At 35.5% G+C, this 22,507-nt stretch overlaps 3 protein-coding genes across 6 annotated transcripts; 2 read left to right on the top strand and 1 right to left on the bottom strand.

Annotated features, from left to right (window-relative positions):
- Positions 1-223: 223 nt before the first annotated feature.
- On the top strand, positions 224-12,689 carry malt1 (MALT paracaspase 1). Of its 3 annotated transcripts, none has more exons than XM_084113863.1 (18): positions 224-396; positions 1,267-1,482; positions 1,585-1,751; positions 3,610-3,731; positions 3,810-3,957; positions 4,029-4,207; positions 4,669-4,768; positions 5,096-5,170; positions 6,118-6,141; positions 6,227-6,250; positions 6,343-6,546; positions 8,102-8,279; positions 8,365-8,436; positions 8,524-8,651; positions 8,905-9,054; positions 9,838-9,995; positions 10,692-10,817; positions 10,967-12,689. In XM_084113863.1, exons 2-18 carry the CDS (start codon positions 1,334-1,336, stop codon positions 11,423-11,425), a joined length of 2,463 nt encoding a protein of 820 aa, XP_083969989.1. In that variant the 5' UTR covers positions 224-396; positions 1,267-1,333; the 3' UTR covers positions 11,426-12,689. The 3 variants fall into 3 exon arrangements, with proteins under 3 accessions (XP_083969989.1, XP_083969991.1, XP_083969990.1); XM_084113864.1 differs by having other exon boundaries at positions 302-425; XM_084113865.1 differs by lacking the exon at positions 5,096-5,170.
- Positions 12,690-12,838: 149 nt separating this feature from the next.
- cplx4b (complexin 4b) lies at positions 12,839-15,651 on the bottom strand. The gene is made up of 3 exons (XM_084113866.1): positions 15,489-15,651; positions 15,133-15,220; positions 12,839-13,412 (listed from the first exon to the last, which is right to left on the bottom strand). Exons 1-3 carry the CDS (start codon positions 15,548-15,550, stop codon positions 13,185-13,187), a joined length of 378 nt encoding a protein of 125 aa, XP_083969992.1. The 5' UTR covers positions 15,551-15,651; the 3' UTR covers positions 12,839-13,184.
- Positions 15,652-18,152: 2,501 nt separating this feature from the next.
- On the top strand, positions 18,153-22,470 carry emb (embigin). Of its 2 annotated transcripts, none has more exons than XM_084114844.1 (8): positions 18,153-18,391; positions 18,713-18,772; positions 19,372-19,561; positions 19,694-19,776; positions 19,875-20,002; positions 20,870-21,158; positions 21,252-21,288; positions 21,395-22,470. In XM_084114844.1, the coding sequence occupies exons 1-8, from the start codon at positions 18,220-18,222 to the stop codon at positions 21,456-21,458; spliced, it is 1,023 nt and encodes a 340-aa protein (XP_083970970.1). In that variant the 5' UTR covers positions 18,153-18,219; the 3' UTR covers positions 21,459-22,470. The 2 variants fall into 2 exon arrangements, with proteins under 2 accessions (XP_083970970.1, XP_083970971.1); XM_084114845.1 differs by having other exon boundaries at positions 18,184-18,391; positions 21,255-21,288; positions 21,395-21,604.
- Positions 22,471-22,507: the final 37 nt, after the last annotated feature.

Here is a 22,507-nt window from a genome sequence, read left to right as displayed (position 1 = left end):
GGTGGCAGAGGAGTTACACACCATTATACTGAATATCATTGATGATCTGGCCATTAATCAACTAAAATATTTGAGTGTGTGTGTGTGTGTGTGTGAGAGAGAGAGAGAGAGAGAGAGAGAGAGAGAGAGAGAGTGAAGTAAAGTAATCGTTTGAAAAGCACGTATACGTCATGAACAGCGAGTCTCTATCTCTTTTTGACTTTAAGAACACACTTCCGTTTAAGGACTCTTTGAACTCGGGAGAGACGAAAACACCTTCCTCTTTGTTATACATCAGGAAGTGATGCATACACACACGTATGCTTTGTAAGTTGGATTTCCCCGCATCAGTCAGTGCAGCGAAGGATTAATGGGATACACGTAATGGGATACATGTGAACATCTGATCTGCCTGCGGTATGCGACCGATGTTTACACTCTTTCTGGTATTACTTTTTTTTCGTGGTGAATTCTAATCTGTTTTATCTCTTTTTGTTTCCATAAACATTTACTTTTAGAAATTCAAACAGTTGAGTAATCTGCATTTGAAAATAGAAAATAGGAAGGAATGGCGCGCTGCCACATAGTTTACAAACCTTCATAGTTTAGGCTACAAACCTTCATCACTCGATATGCGGTTGTTGAAGTCACTGTAAAAAGTGAAACTATCTTAAAGGTAGTAGCTACAAGAAATTAAAATGTTGCCGTCATCATGTAGGCTATACTCATCTTCTCGTTGCAAACCCCTATCGGCTTATTTTCTTATGTGGAAGAAAAAAAGAAGAAAATAAAGTGCCTCCATTAAATTTCATTGCATTTTGATACAATGGTGACTTGGACTGTCATTCTCTCTAACATCCCATTAATTTGTATTCCACGGACATAAATAAAGTCTTTCAGGTTTGGAACATCATGAAGGTTTGCAAATTATGACTGAATTTTACATTTTAATTGAACTAACCCTAGGCTATAGCTACTTTCACTTAGGCTAGCTGACCCATAAAAAAAACTAAAAAAAACTTTATCTGGCATAATTTAATGAAGTCAGGTTGTATATATATAAGGTTGTAGATTTTTAGGCTAAATATTATACAAATGTTTAAGGTAAAGTTTCTATTTTAGGTGTTGGTCACCATGCATCAAGTTTTTTATTTCATGATTTTTTGCTGTTCATTTCTGGTCATGTGGTGTCAAATGTGTTAAAAATCTTTTTTTATATCTTTCATACGAAGTATGTCACATCTCGGGACACTGTCTGAAATGTCATGTCAATGTCCCATATTGCAGGTGCTTTGTTGAACATTTAAACCTGAGTTCAGCAGATCAGCCAATCACAGTTGTGTATGAGCCAATCATGTCAGATCTGAATGACAACTCTTTGAACATAAATTTCTTGAAAGAATCTGTGTTAAAGAGACTCTGTGAGTCTCTTGATAAGGCCAACAATAAGGGATGGCGAAAACTGGGGGAGATTGTGAACAGTGACAGGCGATTCAAAGTGAGGTAACAACTCTATTTGTCTTTATTCACTTTTCCTTTTAGTGTAATACATACGAATAAACTCACAGTCTTTTTCTTGTTTTCTCCTTCCACTCACATGGACAGTCTCAATGATATGGACATGTGTTCTCTGAAGGCTTTGGAGGCGGAAGGGAGTCCCTCCCGCACTCTGCTCAAACTCATGGGAGATCAAGGATGTGTGTTGGGTGAACTGGTTGAGTTTCTACATATCATGGGTCATACGGATGGGCTGCAGTTCCTTAAACCTCCAGGTACAACTGCTTTAGTGGAAACATCGTAAAGAGAGAGTTTATGTCTCAACAGTACAGTGCTGCATCACATTATCTTATGTTGTTTGTGTTGTACTCAGATATTTAATCACAGTCTTAAAGTGAAATAGCCTACTTGAAGAAGTAGCATTTGTCTCAGGCCCACACAGAATATTTTTTCCCCCATATTTTCTTAACTGATTATCAAAGAAAATCTGAATTCTGCACTGTAAAAATAAGTTGCTGCCTTAAATTTTTAAGTACAATCAACTTGAATTACAACTTAAATGACATTAAACTGACTTAAAAAATTAGTTGAGTCTTGTATATCTTAAAAAAAAGTTGAACATTTTTTAATTTTTATGAGTTAAAGCAATGTAAAAACTTATGTTGTCATAACTTACTGATCATATAATTTTTCACAGTGTGTGAAATGGATTTAAATATGGTAAAATGTGTTAAAAAGAAAGTATTAAGGTGTGGTCACTCAATTTTGGCAAAATTTCGGAGAAATCACTTTCAAAGCAATCAGCTTTCTGTTGATTAATGTGGCAAATCCGCGTGACCAGTTTGAACATCAGACAGAAAACGTTTGGCTTCACACAATTCCTGATCATGTGTAGATTGCAGAGGTGGACAGTAACAAAGTACATTTACTTGAGAGTTCTGTACTTAAGTACACTTTTTGAGTATCTGTACTTTACTTGAGTATTATTTTTTCTGGAAACTTTTTACTTTAACTTCACTACTTGAAACTAACTTATATTTATACTAGATAAATATCGTATTTTTTACTCCACTACAATTCTGTCAAGGTCCGAGTAGAAAGTAACATCAGTCAGTGGATGGTTTTGGTTGCAGGGGTTGCATTTTGGTTGGAAATGAAAGTCGGGTTGACGTCAGAACCCTGCATCTGATTGACATCAGAACCCGACGTCAGATTGACGTTGGATATTGTTTGAAAATAAAAGTCGGGTTGACGTCAGAACCCGACTGATGTTGGTTTCTGACGTCAACCCGATTTTCATTTTCAACCACAATACAACGTCTGTCCAACTATGGAGATCAACGTCAATCTGACATTGGATTCTGACATAAACCTGATTTTCATTTTCAACGTTGGGTTTGGTCTTCTAAATGCGAATTTTGTCACTTTTTTGGAGCACCCTTGCTTATAGATAACAGTAAAGCTCATACTAAAAGCCAAAAAACTTTAAATAGGGCAATATTTGAGGGAACAGCCACTTGGGTATCCGAAACCATTGTGGACGTTATTGAGTGCACTTATTCAATCTCACATTCAATCCCACTACTGGAACTGTGTTCTAGAAATAAATTTGATATTGATATGAGGGTATGCAGGCATAGATTCAGAGGCATATGGTAGCCTACTTACATACAACAATGCAACAAAACAATGCATTGACATTTACTTTTTACTTTTGATACTTAAGTACTTTTAAAATCAAGTACTTCTGTACTTTTACTTAAGTAAAAATAGGTCTTTACAACTTTTACTTGTAACGGAGTAATATTTGACCAGTAGTATCTATACTTTCACTCAAGTAAGGAAGTTGTGTACTTCGTCCACCTCTGGTAGATTGCTATTGAAATGACTGGATTTCGCCTGCATAAATTCGCAGATCAGTAAATGTGGCCGCACCTTGACACTCTTATTGGTATTTGAGGACATTATAAAATTTGCTAAAATATTTAAGTAACAAACACACAACGCTTTAAATCACATGCATTTAAATTCTGCAGAAATTCCTGGCACAGATTCTGTGCAGATATAGCCATAAGTGATTTATTTGCATTCATAAGCCACTTTCAGATGCTGTTTTCTCAATTGATCTCACAGGAATTCAAATCCTCGTCCAGCCGCAGTCAGTGGCTGTCATTGCCGGACATAACCTTCGTCTCAGCTGTTGTGCTGTTGGTGCTTCGCATGTGCAGTTCCAGTGGTTTAAGAAAACAGAAGAGGTAAACTTAGGAGATTACAGTGAGGAACAATTAATTGTCAGTCATTCACACGATCATTTAACTAACGCAACCCTTCAGGTACATAACAGCTCTTCCCCAGACCTGGTGTTCAGCCCAGTCCGGGTCAAAGATGCAGGGTTTTACATCTGTAGAGTGAACTGTGGAAACGCATATGAGTTCAGTCAATGGGCCCAAGTAGACGTCCTTGATGTTCCACCAAGATATGGTAAATCAGAGACATTTGGTTGAATTGTCATGATATTGTCACTGTGTGTCACTGATGTTTTTTTTGTACAGGACTAGTGTCTTTGGCAGCAGAGGGCAGGCCGAGGGTCCTGATCCAGCCTCAGCCTCAAAGGCTGCTGGTGGGTGATATACTCTATCTGGAGTGTGGAGCAATTGGCAGACCCCTACCACAATATCAGTGGTACAGAAACGGGGTGCCGATCATAAAAGCCAACAGGAGGAAGTACACTGTAAGAGGATAACATTTTCTATTGTACTATATAGTGTACTGCATTTCATTTCTGAGACCATTTCACTCAGCAATTAGTAGCAAATTTCATTTATAAATACAAAGAAACAGCAAGTAAAGAATTAAACGTGACATTTTTAAAGGGTTAGTTCAACCAAAAGGGTTAGTCGTTCCAAACCCGTAAGACTTTCGTTCATCTTTAAAACACAAATGAAGATCTTTTAAATGAAATCTGAGAGATTTCTGTATCTCCATTGACAGCTACGCAACTACCACTCACACATTGTAAAACTAATCCATATGAATCGAGCGCTTTAGTCCAAATTTTCTGAAGAGACTCTCGCTTAATATGATGAACAGATTGAATTTTCTTGTAAAACATGCTCCAGTAATCTGTTTTATTTACAACTTTTTTTTCAGTGAAGTGAGAGTGATTGAATAATATATTTTGGTTTGAACTAGGTCAAGAATTTGTTGCCAGAGCACCAGGGAAGATATCGCTGCGAGATCTTCTGCACTAATGAACGAACATGGAGCAATGAAGTTGATGTTGTTGTTACTGGTATGGATCAAGTCTTTTGTTTTATATCTATTCTTTGGTTAGATGTTTTCAGATCAAATCAGTGTTCTGAACAGTAGTAATTCTAATATAAATAACTCCAGGATGATATAGTTAGGATGCCAAGAAATGGTCTTTGCAATGTTAAGTGTATCCTATCCAACTCTAGTGCAGAGAAGGTAACCTCTATGTGGGACCTCTAAAAGCACAATGTTGATTTGTATGGCAGTGTTAGTGGACTGCCTTATTGAAAGAAGTGTGAGCTGCTTTCTTTTTAGGTTCACTTTATATACACTCATTTTGTGGTCCAACCCCTTGTTCCTCCTCAAGAAAATCCTTGCCATTCTGAAATGAAAGATCCAAGAATATCTCTACAAATTTCAGGAGCAATGGAGTGCTCTGAAGGTATTATGTAATATGTAGTGGCACCTCTCTAACATCTAGGGACTTTTTGGTATCAATCTGAATCTGGTGCATGTCATACCTAATCATCATAGTGTCATGCCGATTAATGCTAATGCATGCTAACAACTTTTAATGAACGTTTCAGGTTCAAAACAAGCTCCATCAACAGCAATAGCATAAATAATGTGAAATGCATTACATTAAACATGTTTTTTCTTTCTGTGGTAATCGACGGTGTGCCAAAGTTGAGCTTGTATTGAACCCAGAAAACGCCTTTAAATGTTTTTCCTTACTCTTTTGACTACTCTTAATGATTGAGGTGGAGGAGAACACTGGTAGATCTGATGCCTTCAGTAATGCAGCTCTGCATGTCTGTTGCAAAAATGAGAACTTTCCATTGAAACTGTAAAGAGTGCAGTGTGAGAACATGACCGAATGTGTGACAAAATATTTTTTCTTAAAGGAATAGTTCTTAAAAATGGAAATTTTGTCACAATTTACTCACCCTCAAGTTGTTTCAAACCTGTATGAATTTCTTTCTTCTGCTGAAGACAAAAGAAGATATTTTGAAGAATGTCGGTAACCAGACAGTTGATGGACACCATTGTCTTCCATAGTATTTTTTTTCCTACTATGTAAATCAATGGTGTCCATCAACTGTCTGGTTATTGACATTCTTCAAAATATTTTCCTTTGTGTTCAGCAGAAGACAGAAAATAATACAGGTTTGAAACAACTTGAGGGTGAGTAAATGATGACAGAATTTTCATTTTTAAGTGAACTGGCATTAAGGGTTCTCTATGGCAGGATTGGGTCAAATCTCATTTTTCGGTCTTTAAAATGTATTCTATTTATGATCTATAGACTTTCTTTTCATTATTGTCATCATCATATGCCTTCGGAGAAGAATCCTCTAAATACCTACTATATACGTTTCTCTTTTTCAGATGACTTTCTGACTATTGAGAAGGGTAAGTTTTGTGTTCCCATTACATTCGGTCTTGAAGATTTCTTGCTTTTAGTACGTCAGTGAATGATTGTGACTTTTTTCATCAGATTACAGTTTTGAGAAACCTTATGGTGAGTAGACCAAATATATTCAATGAATTAATTTAACTCAAAATGGCTGGAGTCTCTCATTTTTCACAGTGAATATGTGTTTCTCCTTTCAGCTACAGACAAAGTGGCCCTTCTGATCGGTAACCTCACATATCGAAACCACCCGCAGCTGAAGGCGCCCATGGTGGATGTGTACGACCTCACTAATCTGCTGCGGCAACTCAACTTTAAAGTGGTGTCTCTGCTGGACCTGACCGAGTCAGAGATGCGGAACGCCGTGGAGGAATTCTTATCTCTGCTTCATAAGGGAGTTTATGGTACTGTGGCTTCTGCTATAGTTTATGCTACCGTAGTATACTAACGTTTTATAGCAGACTACTATAAACATGGTAATTGCCTTGAAAGATCAAACAAACATGATTTTTGGAAAGTATATGATTGCCATAATAACCATGCCATCTTGCAATATGTAAAACTACAACTAATTGGTTGAATGCTGAATTCAGAGGTGATTAGGAGACTATTAGTTACAATATTTTCTCACCCTCATGTCATTCCAATCCAAACCTGTATAATTGTATTTCTTCTGTGGAGCACAAAAGGAGATCACACTTCCCATCTTTTTATGCTTTCACACGTATTAACACTCGGCGTGTCACTTATCAGTTATTAGACACGAGAACTAATGGCATTTGACATCTTTGATGCCAAACTTGGCACAACACATTTTAATGTGCCATGTTTAAATATGTACTAAGCTTGTGCTGATATTTGGTATAATATTGCGGTAATTAACAGTATGAATTATTCCAGATACCTTATTATCCAAATTGTTTCGATTTTTAGAATGCACATTAGCTGCTTTTTCATCAAAATTTACATATTTAGTCCGATTTTCACATTGGTCAGAACAAAAATGGCAGACAAGCCGTGAAAATGCTTATTATTTATTTAAATACTTTAAGTCGGCATGAAACGATAGTCTTTTCTTCCCTGTTGTGACGTATATCCGATTGAAACGGTTTCTTGAACAAGATAAAATGTAGGGTGGGACTTGATTTTGTCTGTCGGCTATTGATTGGATCATTGGATCGTTGTTGTTTGCTTTCGCTGTGATTGACAGATTGTTTCGCCCTTGCGCCGAGAGAAACGTCATTAGAGAAGAGATGTTGCTGCAAGAGAGAATGGGAGTTTTTTAGATTAAAGATAATGAGGGCACATGAATTAAAAAAAATTATGTGCATGGATAAATCATTTATAATAAATATTGCAATATTCCATAAAAACAGGAGTTGTCCATTTTGATTTTGATTTTTTTTATTTGATCTTGATATTGTTAAAAATGTTCTGTTCTTTATAGTTGTGCCCTTTTGCACTTGAATTTTATTGTGCAATTTTTATTGAATTTAAATTTTATTGAATTTAAGAAGTTATTAAACTTGTTATGAGAGCAACACTGAAGTTAATCTTTTCATCTTCTTTTTGTAATTCAATACTGTGATAATACCGTTTACCTTGATAAAAATGTTTCAGCAACCATTGTACGAAAATTTGATATCATCATATGCCCAATATGTACGCAAGTTCAAATTTAAGATTTTCATTAAATAACTTGCAAAGCAATCATTTGACTTCAGCGCACAAGTCACATTAGACTACCTTTATGGTACTTTTTTTATTGACAGTGCAATTCACCATCCGCTCTCGTTATATGGGATAGAACAGACCAGACAATATTTAAAATACTTTCTTCTGTGTTTGACAGTAGAAAGAAAGTCATGGGGCTTTGGAACGACATGAGGGTGAGTAAATGGTGACAGGATTTTCTTTTTTTGGCTGAGCTGACTCTTTGACGATTACTCCTCCTTGTAGGTTTGTTGTATTATGCTGGACATGGTTATGAGAACTTTGGGAACAGCTTCATGGTGCCCGTGGATGCCCCAAATCCATACCGCTCAGGCAACTGTCTCTGTGTTCAGAGCATTCTGAAACTGATGCAGGAGAAGGAGACTGGACTCAATGTCTTCCTCCTGGATATGTGCAGGAAAAGGTGGGATTTTGTGGATTTAAAAGGCAGGATAATACACCGTATTCACATTGGTTGTCATCATTCTAATACTAGTACATTGTTTCAGAAATGTACATGACGACGCCATGCCAAATGTCATGCTCAAAGTCACAGCCAATATTGTTTTTGGATATGCAACGTGAGTTTTTCATCCATAAATAACATGCTGAAGTACATTATGTTCTCTATCTGACATGTTACCCCATGATGTATTATTTTTGTGAAGTTGCCAAGATGCTGAGGCTTTTGAATTGAGTTCAAGTGGATTCACCAATGGAGTCTTTATCAAATTCCTAAAAGAGCGCCTCCTAGAGGATGAGAAGATAACTGTTCTGCTGGACAGTGTGGCTGAAGGTGAGTGAACCATGAGCATGTTGAACTTAAATGTTAAATGCAGGTCCATTAAGCTCAAACAAATGATTAACTGATCTGAAAAGCGTACTACTATTTTGCACTATGACTACTACTTCTAGTAAACATTATACGTTGTCATTTCAAAGATCAATTTAGATATAAATATAATTGAAATATGTCAAACATGTATATTTCATCTACCTGTGCTTGATGTGTGTCTTCATTATCAAAGAACTGTACTGATTATTTGTAGATATGGGTCAGTTTGACCCCACAAAGGGTAAGCAGGCTCTAGAGATCCGCAGCAGCCTGTCTGAGAGACGTTCCCTCACCGATCCCATCCGCCCCGGGGACTACTCCCATCCAGCCGAGGCACACAACCTGCTCTGGTCTAAAGCACATGGTATTTTCAGCTACTTCAACATATTGTGCAACTCAGATACATAACAGCATAAAAAAGGTTCAAAGGTTTTGTATAGATGTAAGCAGTGGTCATTTTAGTTCAATTTAAACAGAATATTAATAATTACAAAAAAGGCATATTTTGAAAATTACATTTTAGTTGCAAGTAATGTGAAAGATGATACAAACAAAATGTATCAGTTAAAATCACAATCAGTTATTAGACCAAACTCCATGTAATGTAATGTAATGTTTTTTTAATCATTTATTACATAAAGTAACAGTTAAATTGGTTTATTTTAATCAACCATATCCTTTTCTCTAACAAATGTTCAGTGCATTTTTATTTTGTTACAAAATTATGGTGATTGAATGATGATTTTCACCTATTTTTCATTGTTGACAATACCCCCCTAAAACCAAAAAAAATCTTGTTGATGATATTAAAGGCATAGTTCACCCAAAAATGAAAATTCTGTCATCATTTACTCGCCTTAAGCTGTTTCAAACCTCAACCTGAAAACAAACCAAACAGTTGATGGTCCCATTAACGTTCATAGTATTTTTTTTTCCATACTTTGAAAGTCAATCAGCTGTTTAGTTACCCATATTCTTTAAAATATCTTCTTTTGTGTTCAGCAGAAGAAAGAAAGTCATACAGGTTTGGAACAACATGAGGCTGAGTAAATGATGACAGAATTTTCATTTTGAACTATCCCTTTAATCCAGATAAGTGAAATAGTACTGGGAATCAAACTAACATTTTGCATCTGTATTAACCCAGAACTGCCGGAGAGCAAAATTCTGGACTTTGAGTGTGGAGTTCAGATAAAAATGGACTTTGCTGCAGAGTTCTCCAATGTGCTGGTCATCTACACCAGCATTGTGCAAAAGTCAGAGGAAATGCTGGCATGCCAGGCGCACATAACTAACCTTCCTCTGGTAAGTGGTCTTTGTTTTTATTTTGAAGAAAGAATCTGCAATGCAATATTTATTCATATTCATATTCATATTCAAAACCAGTAAGATTTTCAGATGATTTTTTAAGCAACGCTTTTTAAAGTATACTTTTAATCAGCAAGGATGCATTAAATTAATCAAAAGTGACAGTAATCACATTTATAATGATACAAAACATCTGTTTCAAATAAGTTCCTTTGTACTTTATAGTCATCAAAGAATCTTGCAATGGTTTCCATAAAAAAACTAAGAAGCATTGATCATAACATTGATCATTTAACATTGATAATAAGAATAAATGTTTCTTGAGCAGCAAAAATCAAATCAGCATATTAGAATGATTTCAGAAGGATCACGTGACACTGAAGACTGGAGTAATGGTGCTTTGCCATCACAGAAATAATTACATTTTACAATATATTGAACTAGAATTTTTTTTACTGTATTTTGATTAAAGAAATGCAGCCTTGGAGAGTATAAGTGTTTTTTCAAAAACATTAAAAATCGTACCGACCCCAAACTTTTGAGCAACTTAATTATTTAGCTATACAGTATAACTAATCTTTTTTTTAAAGTATAATCTTAATTGGATTAATAGCAGTCTTAACATTTTACATGAACTGTGTTTCTTGACATGTATTTGCGATACACATGAATGTTTTGAATCTGACTTTGAAGGACCTGGATGTAGACCCTAAGCTGATGAATAAGGAAACTCTGGAAGAAACGGGAAGCTTCTTACTTTCAGGCAGTCTTCCTCAGCACTGCCTCTACACCAGACTCAGCTCAGTGCAGAAACTCAAGGTACATCTCAAGACTTCTTCAACACATCACAACCTAGAAAGATTCACAATAGGTCTTTAGCTAGATTGAGCTTTACAATGCATTTTAGATTTAATTCAAAACTACATTGATCCCTTTTTTTCTTCTCACACTTTCTTCCCGTTTTACAGGAGGAACTAGCTTTCACTGTCTGCCTTCAAGTCCAGTTTAACTGCCTAGATGACCTGGTCCAGTGGAACATGGACGTTAACATCGGCAAGCCCCTCACCGCCAAACTGGATCTCAACCGCCCCACCAGGAAGAACAGCTGCCAGCTGACGTGTCCCATGCCGCACAGTCCCTCCACCAGTCCCAGCCACAGTCCCGCGTCTGACCGCCGCTTCCACGGCCAGGGTCCCTGCTTCAACCAGCAGTGCGCCAACCCCTACCTCAACGTCTGCGAGCATCTCCACGGAGCTGTGGGGGGTTACGGGGACTTTCGATTGCACGGTGACCGTACACATGAATACGAGAACATGCCATGCTCACCCTTCCTGAACCCACCGAGCATTCCCATTGAGACCACTGATGACATTGATGACATGCAGAATGAGTTCATGAATAGTTTGCAAATCTATAACCATCCTTGATTGACCACACAATGCAATTTTTTTTCTCAGATGAACACAAACGAAAATGTTTAGAATAATAATCCATCTCTGTGCGTTCATAATGCAAGTGGATGGGACCCTCAAAGTTGAAAAACCACTGAAAACAAACACGATGGTAACCCATATGACCCCAGTTGATGAATCATGAATGTCTTCCGAAGCGAAACGATAGGTGTGTGTATATAGCGCACAGCATGATATAAGCGAGTTTTGTGTGGGTTTTTGAAGCGTCAGCTTGGGATGTCCCGTACACTTACATTATATGCATTCACAGAGATGGATTATGGATTTATTTGCTAAAAATCTTCATTTGTGTTCATCTGAAGAAAGGCAGTCGTACATATCGGACTGCATGAGAGTGAGTTAACTGGGCTCAGACTACAGGAGTTTCATTTACCCCTCCCAACATTAAAAAAAACGGAAAAAAAACGCGTCGGTCGGTTCTGTTGTTTGGCCCCGATTATCTGGTAATGTGAGGCATTTACAGATCAAATCTTAAACCTCCCGATCTGCTCGCGGACACATTGGGGCCGCCCCGACAAAATCTAACATGTTTGATATTTAGGGTACGTTTACACGGCAACAATGTGCTGAAAACGGAAAAGTTTTTTATTTGTACATGACAACAAATGATCCCCGTCCACACTGATCCTCGAAAACGACTATTAACGCTGTGTTATGCATGCCAGACAAGTAGTTGGTGATGTCACTTTGTAAAGAAAGACTATGCGCCAGCGCACATACACATTATTTTACTACAGTGCCGGGGACACACTTAACGGCTTGCTGAAACATTCTAAGACTGAACTGAACACACTTACAGACTGTTTCCAATTACTGCAGCAGATTGTAAACACACTGTGAACTCCGACTGAACACAACTGTCTCTGGCTCGGCACATTTCTGCATGATCAATCGTAAGTATCAAAATACAGTCGTTAAGTGTATCCCCGGCTTTATGTGTGTGATGCAACCAGATTTTACAATCGGCTAAGATTTAAAAACTCCTGTAGTCTGAGTTTGGCTTTAATGATGAGAGATTTTTCATTGTGGGTTAAGGGTGAAGCTGTCTCCTATCCCAGCTTAAATGTCCAGATTATAAATTAACTATAAGTGATCCATCCATAAATTGACTGCATTATTTTTGCATTTGCATTTGATGGTGGTAGTGATGCAAAAAATATATCTCAGGTGGTCATGTTTAATTTCCAACAGTTTTTAGTCTTCACCTTTATGCGACTAACTTATTACGGCACCTTCAAAATATTTGATCATACAGAAAATATTGTAACATACTGTATTTAGTCATGTTAAATTATCATTTATATAAAAAAAATCTCATCATCTCATTACATTTAAACATGTCTTTTTCATGTGGATTTTAAACAGATGTTTAGAAAAATAACCTTTATTTTTAAATAAAAAGTGCATGAATCAAATATCATGATTGTCTTTTAGCATGTAGATGTTGGTCATAAGTCATAACATTTACTTTGCAATTTAAGATTACTCTGTGATCACAGTTTGGTTAAAAAAAAAGAAACAAAAGAAAAAAAAAGAAAAAATATTGATTGAAAAGAAAAAAAGGACAAATGAAAGAACTAAGAATAAATGAATTTCAGAACAAGGGCATTGATCTCTTAAAGAGTGATGGACATCAGGTTATTGAAATTATTAATAAGTAAATGAGTGTCAAGATTAGAGAACTACACTAGATAACTTTAACCTCTTCTACACGTTACATAAGAGTGCACTTCTCCTCAGCCTTGGATTTCATCTCCACGAATGTGGCCTGAGCCTTTTCTTTGATCTGATCCATATCCATGTTCTGAAGGTTCTGCATTTGACCCATGATGGATTCCTTTTCCTCCTCCGGTGGCGCCTCTCCATCCACCAACTTGAGCAGTTCTTCTGGCACGTCAATTTCGTCTCCGGCCTGCTGAATCATAATCTCATCCTGTTCACTCTGGGAAAAAACCATCAGCATGTCAATCAATCCTAAATTGAAAAGGATAATGTACTCCGAACACATAGGTGGTGACACTACGCTTTTTAGTTACTTCAATAATGATAATGGTAACACTTTATTTTACAGTGTCATTGTTACATGTTACATGTAGTCACTATAGTAATAACTATAAATTATGCATAATTACATGCAATTAACCCTCAACCAAACCCGGTAACACTTTATTTTACAGTGTCCTTGTTACATAATGCTACATGTACTTACCATAGTAATAACAGTAAATTAGGCATAATTACATGCAACTAACCCTCAACCAAATCCTAATCCTGCAACCCTTCATTTAAAGGTGTCAGTATTACAGTCTAATTATGCATTTAAGTACTGAGTAATAATAATTTACTACATGTACTTACTATAGGGTTAGGATGAGGGTTTGGGGTTACACTTTAGTTTAAGGTGTCATTGTTACAGTGTAATTATATATTAAGTACTGAGTAATATTAAGCAACTACATGTACTTACTATAGGGTTAGATTAGGATTAGGATTTGGTTGAGGGTTAGTAGCATGTAATTATGCATAATTTACTGTTATTACTATGGTAAGTACATGTAACAAGGACACTGTAAAATAAAGTGTTACCAAATAAAGTGTAACAATGATAACATTGTCTCTCAAAATAATAATGGTCATTTAATACCCTTTGGGGCGCCTGTCTTGAAAAACCTGGATATACGAGGTAGCCTAATCATAAAAGACAGATTTATACAACTGGAAAGGCCATGCAAATGAATAAAATCTTAAACCTCCCTTGGCATTTTTGTACATTTTCCCTGATGATGATTTCTAGTATAACTATTCTTATTTAATGAATCTTCATTTCAAAAGATGTCAGTCGACATGAAATCTCGCAGCAATTCGTAATTATTTTACGTTTTTGGCAAATTGGTGGGTAGGTTTAGGGGCAGGGTTAGGGGTGGCCTTTCATAATGACTGTTCATTCACATCAAATTGCCACCTCGTACAAGTAACGTTTTCCTGTGAGATCAGGTTGGAAAATACTATAGAATCACAGCAGTGCTTTTAAAGCTCACTTTAGAGAGAATCACTGCGGGTGGTTAAGCCTTATTCATCCAAAGTGTCTTACCATTTTATGACTTAATCTCCTGCCACAATCTGCAATGGAAGCTTTCACACACGTGACAGTTTAACCATCTTTCTCAAACTGATGCTATTAATGTGCTGCTTACAGTCAATCAGGGACAGGAATAACTCAATTAAGGCAAGACTCCTCAGGTGAATAGGATTAAAAAAAAAAATACCAACAGATATCTCCATACGTCCTCAGTTGATTTATTACATTAAGAATTGCACTTTTTTTTTTTTACATTACAATTTTTCTTAAATTATATGTTTAAATATGCAAATGTCGGATTATCTAATTAAATATGCACTAATTTGCATACATTTCCAGAACATAAATCTGAACATTGTATAAAGCCAGGTTCAAAATTCTTGTTTCATTCAGTTGACATATTAGAGTCGAAGGGTTAGGGTTAGGATATACTCACTATATTTTTAGGAATAAAATGTTTTATACATTTAATATGGATAGGAATAAAACTATAAAGTTTTGTGTATGTAGTTTCTGTAGAGTTCTGCCTTAAGCATCATTGAGAAGGATTCCTGGATTATCTGCGTCTGCATGGGACTCTCACCTTTGGAATTCGATATTTGTCTCTTAAACAAGACCTCAAACAAGCCCTTTCTGCTTTTTTTGTAGAATATTCTGCATCTCTCTCCATCCTTGATTGATGGGGAAACAACACAGAGAACAGGAATATAAAAGAACAGCAAAGACACAGTTGCATTCAAGAACTGCAACAACAGAGCATCAAACCTCACATTTACCACGTATTTACCATGCAGTTTCTTTCACAGCTCAACCAATGTAATGCTTGTAATGTTTGGAAGGGTAGTTATATTTATACTCAATGAGTTCATAAACCATGCCACAAATGCAGTAAGAGTTTAATTTCTAACCCAATGTTCTTTAAAAGAGATTCAAACTTACTTTTCCTCCACCATCTGCTTCTGATACTCCTCATATTCCTCCCTGGACATTCCATCAGACATTTTGCTAGTTGTTCCTGCTTCTTCACCTGGCTGATCACAATGAATGTGAACTGATGATCTTTGCAAAAGAAAGATGCACTTCTCCTTTCCTTTTTTTTCCTGAATCAAGCTTCATTCTAGCTCCAGGATTGGTCTATCAGAGTAAATCCAATGAGAGGCTTTTCTGAGCAAGAGCCCTGCAGACAAGTTGCATCACCAAGAACATCCTGATTCCTGACAATGACCCAGGCCAAAAAAAGAGTAACAATATTCTGCCAAATTCCATCAGCTCGTCTGAGGCCTCTATTTCCATTGCCAGAAATTATTAATTAATCATTTGCTCAATAGTTGCAAATTTGTCAAGGCCTTGCAGAAAAAACTTTCACAAAAAATTTGACTTTTTGTGCCAGACAGTTTCAGGGATTTATTTCTGTTTGTCTGTATGTATGTATTTATTTATTTATGATGAATGCTAATAATAATTACAGGTGCATCTGCAATAATTAATTATTGTTAAATAAGAATAAGAAAAAAAATATATAATAATAATATATATATATATATATATATATATATATATATATATATATATATAGTACCAGTCAAAAGTTTGGAAACACTACTATTTTTAATGCTTTTGCAAGAAGTCTCTTATGCTCATCAAGACTGCAGTTAAAAACCAAAAAAACCAAAAAAAACAGTAATATTATGAAATATTATTACAATTTAAAATAATGGTTCTCTTTTTTAATATACTTTAAAATGTAATTTATTTTTGTGATGCAAAGCTGAATTTTCATCAGCAAGTACTCCAGTCTTTGGTGTCTTATGATCCTTCAGAAATCATTAATATGATAATTTGATACTCAGTTATTATCAATGATGGAAACAGTTGTGCTGTTTAATATATTTTTTTGGAATACTTTTTTCAGGATTCATTGATGAGTAAAACGTTAACAGCATTTATTCATAAAAACAGCATTTATTCAAAATAAAAACATTTCTAACAATATAAATCGTTACCATCACCTTTTATCAATTTAACGCATCCTTGTTGAATTAAAGTACTAATTTCTTTAAAAAAAAATAGTTATTGTTCCCAAACTTTTGAACGGTAGTGTATATTGTTACAAAATATTTCTATTCTAAATAAATACAGTTCTTTTTAACTTTTTATTCATCAAATAATCCTGAAAAAAGTATCTCAGGTTATAAAAAAATATTAAGCAGCACAACTGTTTCCAACATTGATCATAAATCAGCATATTAGAATGATTTCTGAAGGATCATAAGACACCAAAGACTGGAGTACTTGCTGATGAAAATTCAGCTTTGCATCACAAAAATAAATTACATTTTAAAGTATATTAAAAAAGAGAACCATTATTTTAAATTGTAATAATATTTCATAATATTACTGTTTTTTTTGTTTTGTTTTTAACTGCAGGCTTGATGAGCATAAGAGACTTCTTTCAAAAGCATTAAAAATAGTAGTGTTTCCAAACTTTTGACTGGTACTGTATATATATATATATATTGTTTATATTGTTGTTGTTGCTATTATTATTATTTCCATCCAAAAAAGCCTTTCTCAGAAAATTGTATTATTTGTGTGGGGCATTCTCATGAAAAATAATTCATTAATTGTTAAATAGTAATAAAAATAAATTAGTATTATTATTATTGCTGCTGCTATAATAATTATATACAATAATAATAATAATAATAATATAGAATAATAATTATAACAACAGCAATAATACATTTATATTATTATTACAATTTATATCTGATCTAATACCGTAAATCCTGAAAGTGTGATTACAGTCATGCAAAGTTCTAATAATTAGTTTAGTTTCTACACTGCCTAAAAATTAAGCTCTACATTATTTTAATTACATCACTGTAAGTATGGATTTTATATACTTATAAACATGTTTTGTTCCAACCCAGATCCATTCAAAATATGAATTCAGAATATATACAATTTTTAGAGTTACTACTGATCTTCCAGTGTAAGTATATACAATGAAATTCTGACTGTAAGATCAATTGTGCTGTTTGAACCATATGCTTAAACAAACAAAATGGTATTGCTCCTTTAAATATGCCAAGAAATGTTGAACGTGGTAAAAGTCACAGCATAACAGTATTGAACAGAAAGCACAGAAAGCACAGAAAGAGAGGGGGGTGGGGGGGTCATATATTATGGATAAATAAATAAATATTTGTAATATTATTTGTTCATTATTTAACATATGAATAATACATTATTATTCATATATTGAATGAAAATTCAATATATGAATTCCCCCCCTCCCCTCTATTTTCATAGATGATTAGGATGACAGGATGATTAGGTAATTCATTGATTAATTAGGTCAGGTGGGATAATTCATTATGCTGATATATAAGTTGTATTTAGTTGTATATGTGTTGCTTGCCTGACGAAGACCTTGTGGTCGAAACGTTTCAAGTTAATGAATAGCAGTGTGCCAGTTGTTTTGTATTGTATTTAAACACTGAGATGTGCCAGCAGTTCACAGTGTCTCAATAGAGGCTGATGTTACAGGCTCTCCTATCATCTGATCAGGCAGTGCTGTGGCCACCTCCTGACACTCATGACTAATTTAAAGCAGGAAGCTGCAAGCATACACCGGTCTTGCCAAGTCACCATAGCAGCAGTAAAGATGGGTGAAGGGAGGGGGGGGCTGTTGTCCCTGGGGACCCGCTTCGGAAAAGAAGACGCACCAGTAAAGATGCTTCGCACACAGCAGAGCTGCAGGGAAGGAGCGCTCTTCCCCATGGCTAATGTCATGCTTCTCATCTTACTTCTTCTCTACTGTGATGGGATGAACACAGGTTTGGCACGTCTGCTTGTTAGTCTAGTGTAACATCACGGCAGTGTTATGTTATTTTCAAGCTTTGACATTATGACCTTGCTATCAGTTAGACTGAAATGAAGTCCTCTCGACTGTTATTCCAGTGTTTCTAGGGGATGTTAAAGTAATCGCACTATTCCTGAATTTGCACTTTTTATTGTTCAATAAGCTGAGGCTTATTATAGTAATGCAAATCTCATTTAACCTTGACTAGGCCTGTCTCTCTAGTAGAAGTGAGTTAGTATTGTAAATCCAGGGCAACATTTGACATTTGAATGTCACATTGTCTTTTTTTCCCCAGAGACGACCTCTTCCCCAGAGTCTGATCCTGTAATCACAACCAAAAAAGCTGCATCTAAAGGTACGGTTACCCTGTCATATCTTATTATGCAACACAAGCATGCATTTGACATCAACGGATGTATTTAAAGGAGCCGTATGTAAGATTGTGGCCAAAACTGGTACTGCAATCACTTTCAAATTACTGTAGAGCGGTGTATCCCCTCCCCCTCCCCCCTGACTCGAGGTTGCCAGATAGGCTGCAGGATCCAGCAGGAACGTAGGCTGCTATGTAGCTGTGGAAACTAGAGCAGAGCTGGCAACCCGGATGCCGAAACACTACTGACTTCGTGATTGGTAGATAGGTGGAGGGTGGAGCATCAGGCCAAAACACAACATGACAACATCAACATCAGTTGAGGGCTGCAACTTCACTTTTAAATGACAATATCCTGGCCGGACTATTGTTGTCAGTGATATAAGTATTTGAAATGAACATGATTTCTTAATGTCTAGTGACATATCAGGGCCATTTTATGATTAATTGAAATACATTTCTTACATACAGCTCCTTTAAAAGTGTACAAATGATAAAATACAAATTTAGTCATGATAATTAGCTGAATTTACTTTACATAATTGCAATGAAGAGGTTTGTTTTGCTGATGTTTTGGCATACAGGTCAAAGTCAAGTCATTATTGAGGAGCTTACAATCCTGACACCCCAATATATAGAGCTTTTATGTAACTTAACTGATTTACCAAATAACCCCCTGTACATTACTGGCTATTGGACTAAAGATGGACAAGAAATTGAAAACACTGAAGAAACTGTAAATAGAAACAATGAACAGTATATTCTTAAAAGGACGTAAGTGGATGTCTATTTACACAAAATGATTATGTGTCATAAATGTCGAATTAATGCAGAAGTAAACAAGAAATTCAATATTACTAAACAATGACTTAAGACTGCTCTAAGTTGTTTAACCTTCCTTCATAGTTTCAGTATACAGACCAGAGACCTGGGAAATTATTCATGCGTCTTCAGAGAAAATGAGGCACAAGTAACGTTTGTTTTAGATGGTATGTTTATCCTTTTATGCACATCTTGGAATGGTTTTCATATTTATCATTGTTGGAGATTTTGCCGGATAAACTGATGTATTGTGCTTTTCCTCAAGTTCCGGTAATGAAAGACAAAAGAGACAAGCCGATAGTGAGCTACATTGGAGATTCAGTTGTACTCGAGTGTAAACTCAAACACACACCAAACACATGGAACTGGTACAAGGCAAACAACACTGAAAAGGTGAATCAGAAATGGGGAATGTGGGATTGATTATTACCACACAATAAAAGGCTTATTCATATACAGTGTTATTTTATATACTATTATAGTATCTGTTCATATTTTGAATTAGCTTTTATTTTTAGAATTTTCTTTTTAGTTTTAGGGAATTTAGTTGTGTACTTTTTGTCATTTTTATTCGTTTTTTTTATTTTTATGGATACACTATTTTACAGTACACGTAGTTACCCAAGAAAGTACTGGTAATATAAGGTAACTACATGGGTTAAGGTTCAGTTTAGAAGTAGGTTCAGGGTTAGTACCTAGTTATAACAGTTATTGTAATTGATATAATAAGTACATCGTATGTACATGGGGAACATGACTGTAAAATAAAATGCTTCCATCTTTATTTAATTTTTAGTCAGTTTTGTTAACATTTGTTCACTACATTAAGCAAACATGCATTAACAATGAAAAATGCTTCTAAAGCATTTATTAAATTCAGTTCACGTTAATTTTAAAGTTTTAAATTAGTACATTTTAAAATGTACTAATACATTTTTTAAATCAAAAGTTGTATCTGTTTTTTTATTTTCATTTTTTTTTAATGGTCCTGAGCTAACATGAACTATAAACAATTACAGTTGTATTGTTCATTGTTAATGTTAGTTCATTAAATAATGTTAAAGGGAGGTTTGGAACAACTTGAGGGTGAGTAAGTTTTGGGTGAACTATCCCTTTAAGTAATTGGATCTTATTTGACAGGTTTACCAAGACAGCATTTATTTTCATCTAATATTTATATTTTATCTTATTTCATCTTTATTCATTTTTTAGTTGTAGTTAACAATAACACTGTTCATATCAATATTTTTCTCTTCACAGGTGTTCATCAATGTCACTGCAAACCCTCTGAACTACAAGATCCTTAATAATGGAACTAAATCAAAACTGACTGTACTGAATCTGACCGAGGAAGATTCTGGAAAGTACATCTGCAGTGCCGAGTTTGACATCAAACCCAGCGAGTCGTATGTGGAGCTGAAGGTCATGTCGTACACTGAGCCTCTCAAACCCTTCATAGCCATAGTGGTTGAAGTCATTGTCCTGGTCTCACTGATTCTGCTTTGGGAAAAATGCAACAAGCCGCAACAGAACAACTCATCTGGAGGAGGTACAGTAATACTTCAAGGATTAATAGGAAGATCGTCGTTCATATTTATATAGAGCTGTCACTAATGTAAATTCTCTGCAAATTTTCCTTTAGCAGAGAATGATGTCTACTCTGAACAAACCAGAAAACTGTAAGTGTATTTTCAGATCAGTTCACTGAAGCCTGATGGTAAAATAGTTCGACTTGTTTGGAGTTTTTTCAGACATTGTTAGTGATGGTGCTGATTTCTGTTCTAGCACTCATGATGACGGCAATGGATTGGAGAACAACACGGCAAGACAAAGAAAACTGGAGCACTGAGATTTTCATGAAATCAGATGAAAGAGCAGCGTGTGATTATATAAAACATTTTTAATTCTTGTGGTTTGAATCACATAAGCAATAAGGTTTTTTTGTCTGTCACAGAAATATCCTATATCATATATATTTAATGTTTTAAAACAGCATGTTTTCATACTTCAACATAGTGCTATTGTAAAAGTTTCAGGGTTCATATGACCCATTTTGGACATCAGTTTAATAATAAAGGTCAACTAAATTCCTGAAGGCTTTATTTAAGGGTTAGATCACTTTATATGATGAACATGCTTTAGGCTTTTATTCAAATAACATTTATCACCGCACATGGTCAATGGAAGCTCAGCTGTCCTTGTTTGACAAGCGAGGACCAATAGGTTCATCATGTATAGTGATTGTGTCTCTTTAGCAGACTGGATTACTTTTATGATGACTTTTTTGCACTTTGTGAAAGTTTTGGTTGTGTGGGCTTTCAATGGAGGGACGGAAATATTAAAAACATCTTAATTTGCCTTTCAAAGATAAAAGTCTTATGGTTTTGGAACACCATGAAGGTGGCTTGTTTAGTCAGGGACACTTAATATTCAGCAATATTACTGATTTGAATGCACTGACACTATCGGATGAAAACTGAACTGAGCTGGGCTACGTTCCCCAAAAGCACTGTAAGCCTAAGTTGATCGTAGAGACCATTGGTGGCAATTGTTCTACGATCAACTTAAGCTTACGGTGCTTTTGGAAAACTTGCCCTGGATGATGACGTCGCTGTTTTCTGCAGAGCTGCTTTATAGATGAATTGATCTGATTTCATATTTGATGTACAACACTGAACTGATTAATAACTGTTTACTATTGTCTTTTTAGAGCTGCTTAACAGCAGAGTTGAATTCTGCGTGCATCATTGAATTGTTATTTTCCTGTTATCACTGTAAAGATGCTTTGAAACAATCTGTATTGTATAAAGCACTATAGAAATAAAGGTGACTTGACTCCGAAACGAAATAATCTTTAAACATCTTGTTTTTAAATCATACTTGAATGGAGACAAAAAC

The sequence above is a fragment of the Abramis brama genome (assembly GCF_963993115.1).
Source record: "Abramis brama genome assembly, chromosome: 5".
Lineage (NCBI taxonomy): Eukaryota > Metazoa > Chordata > Actinopteri > Cypriniformes > Leuciscidae > Abramis > Abramis brama.
This window is presented reverse-complemented; position numbering and strand designations above follow the sequence as displayed.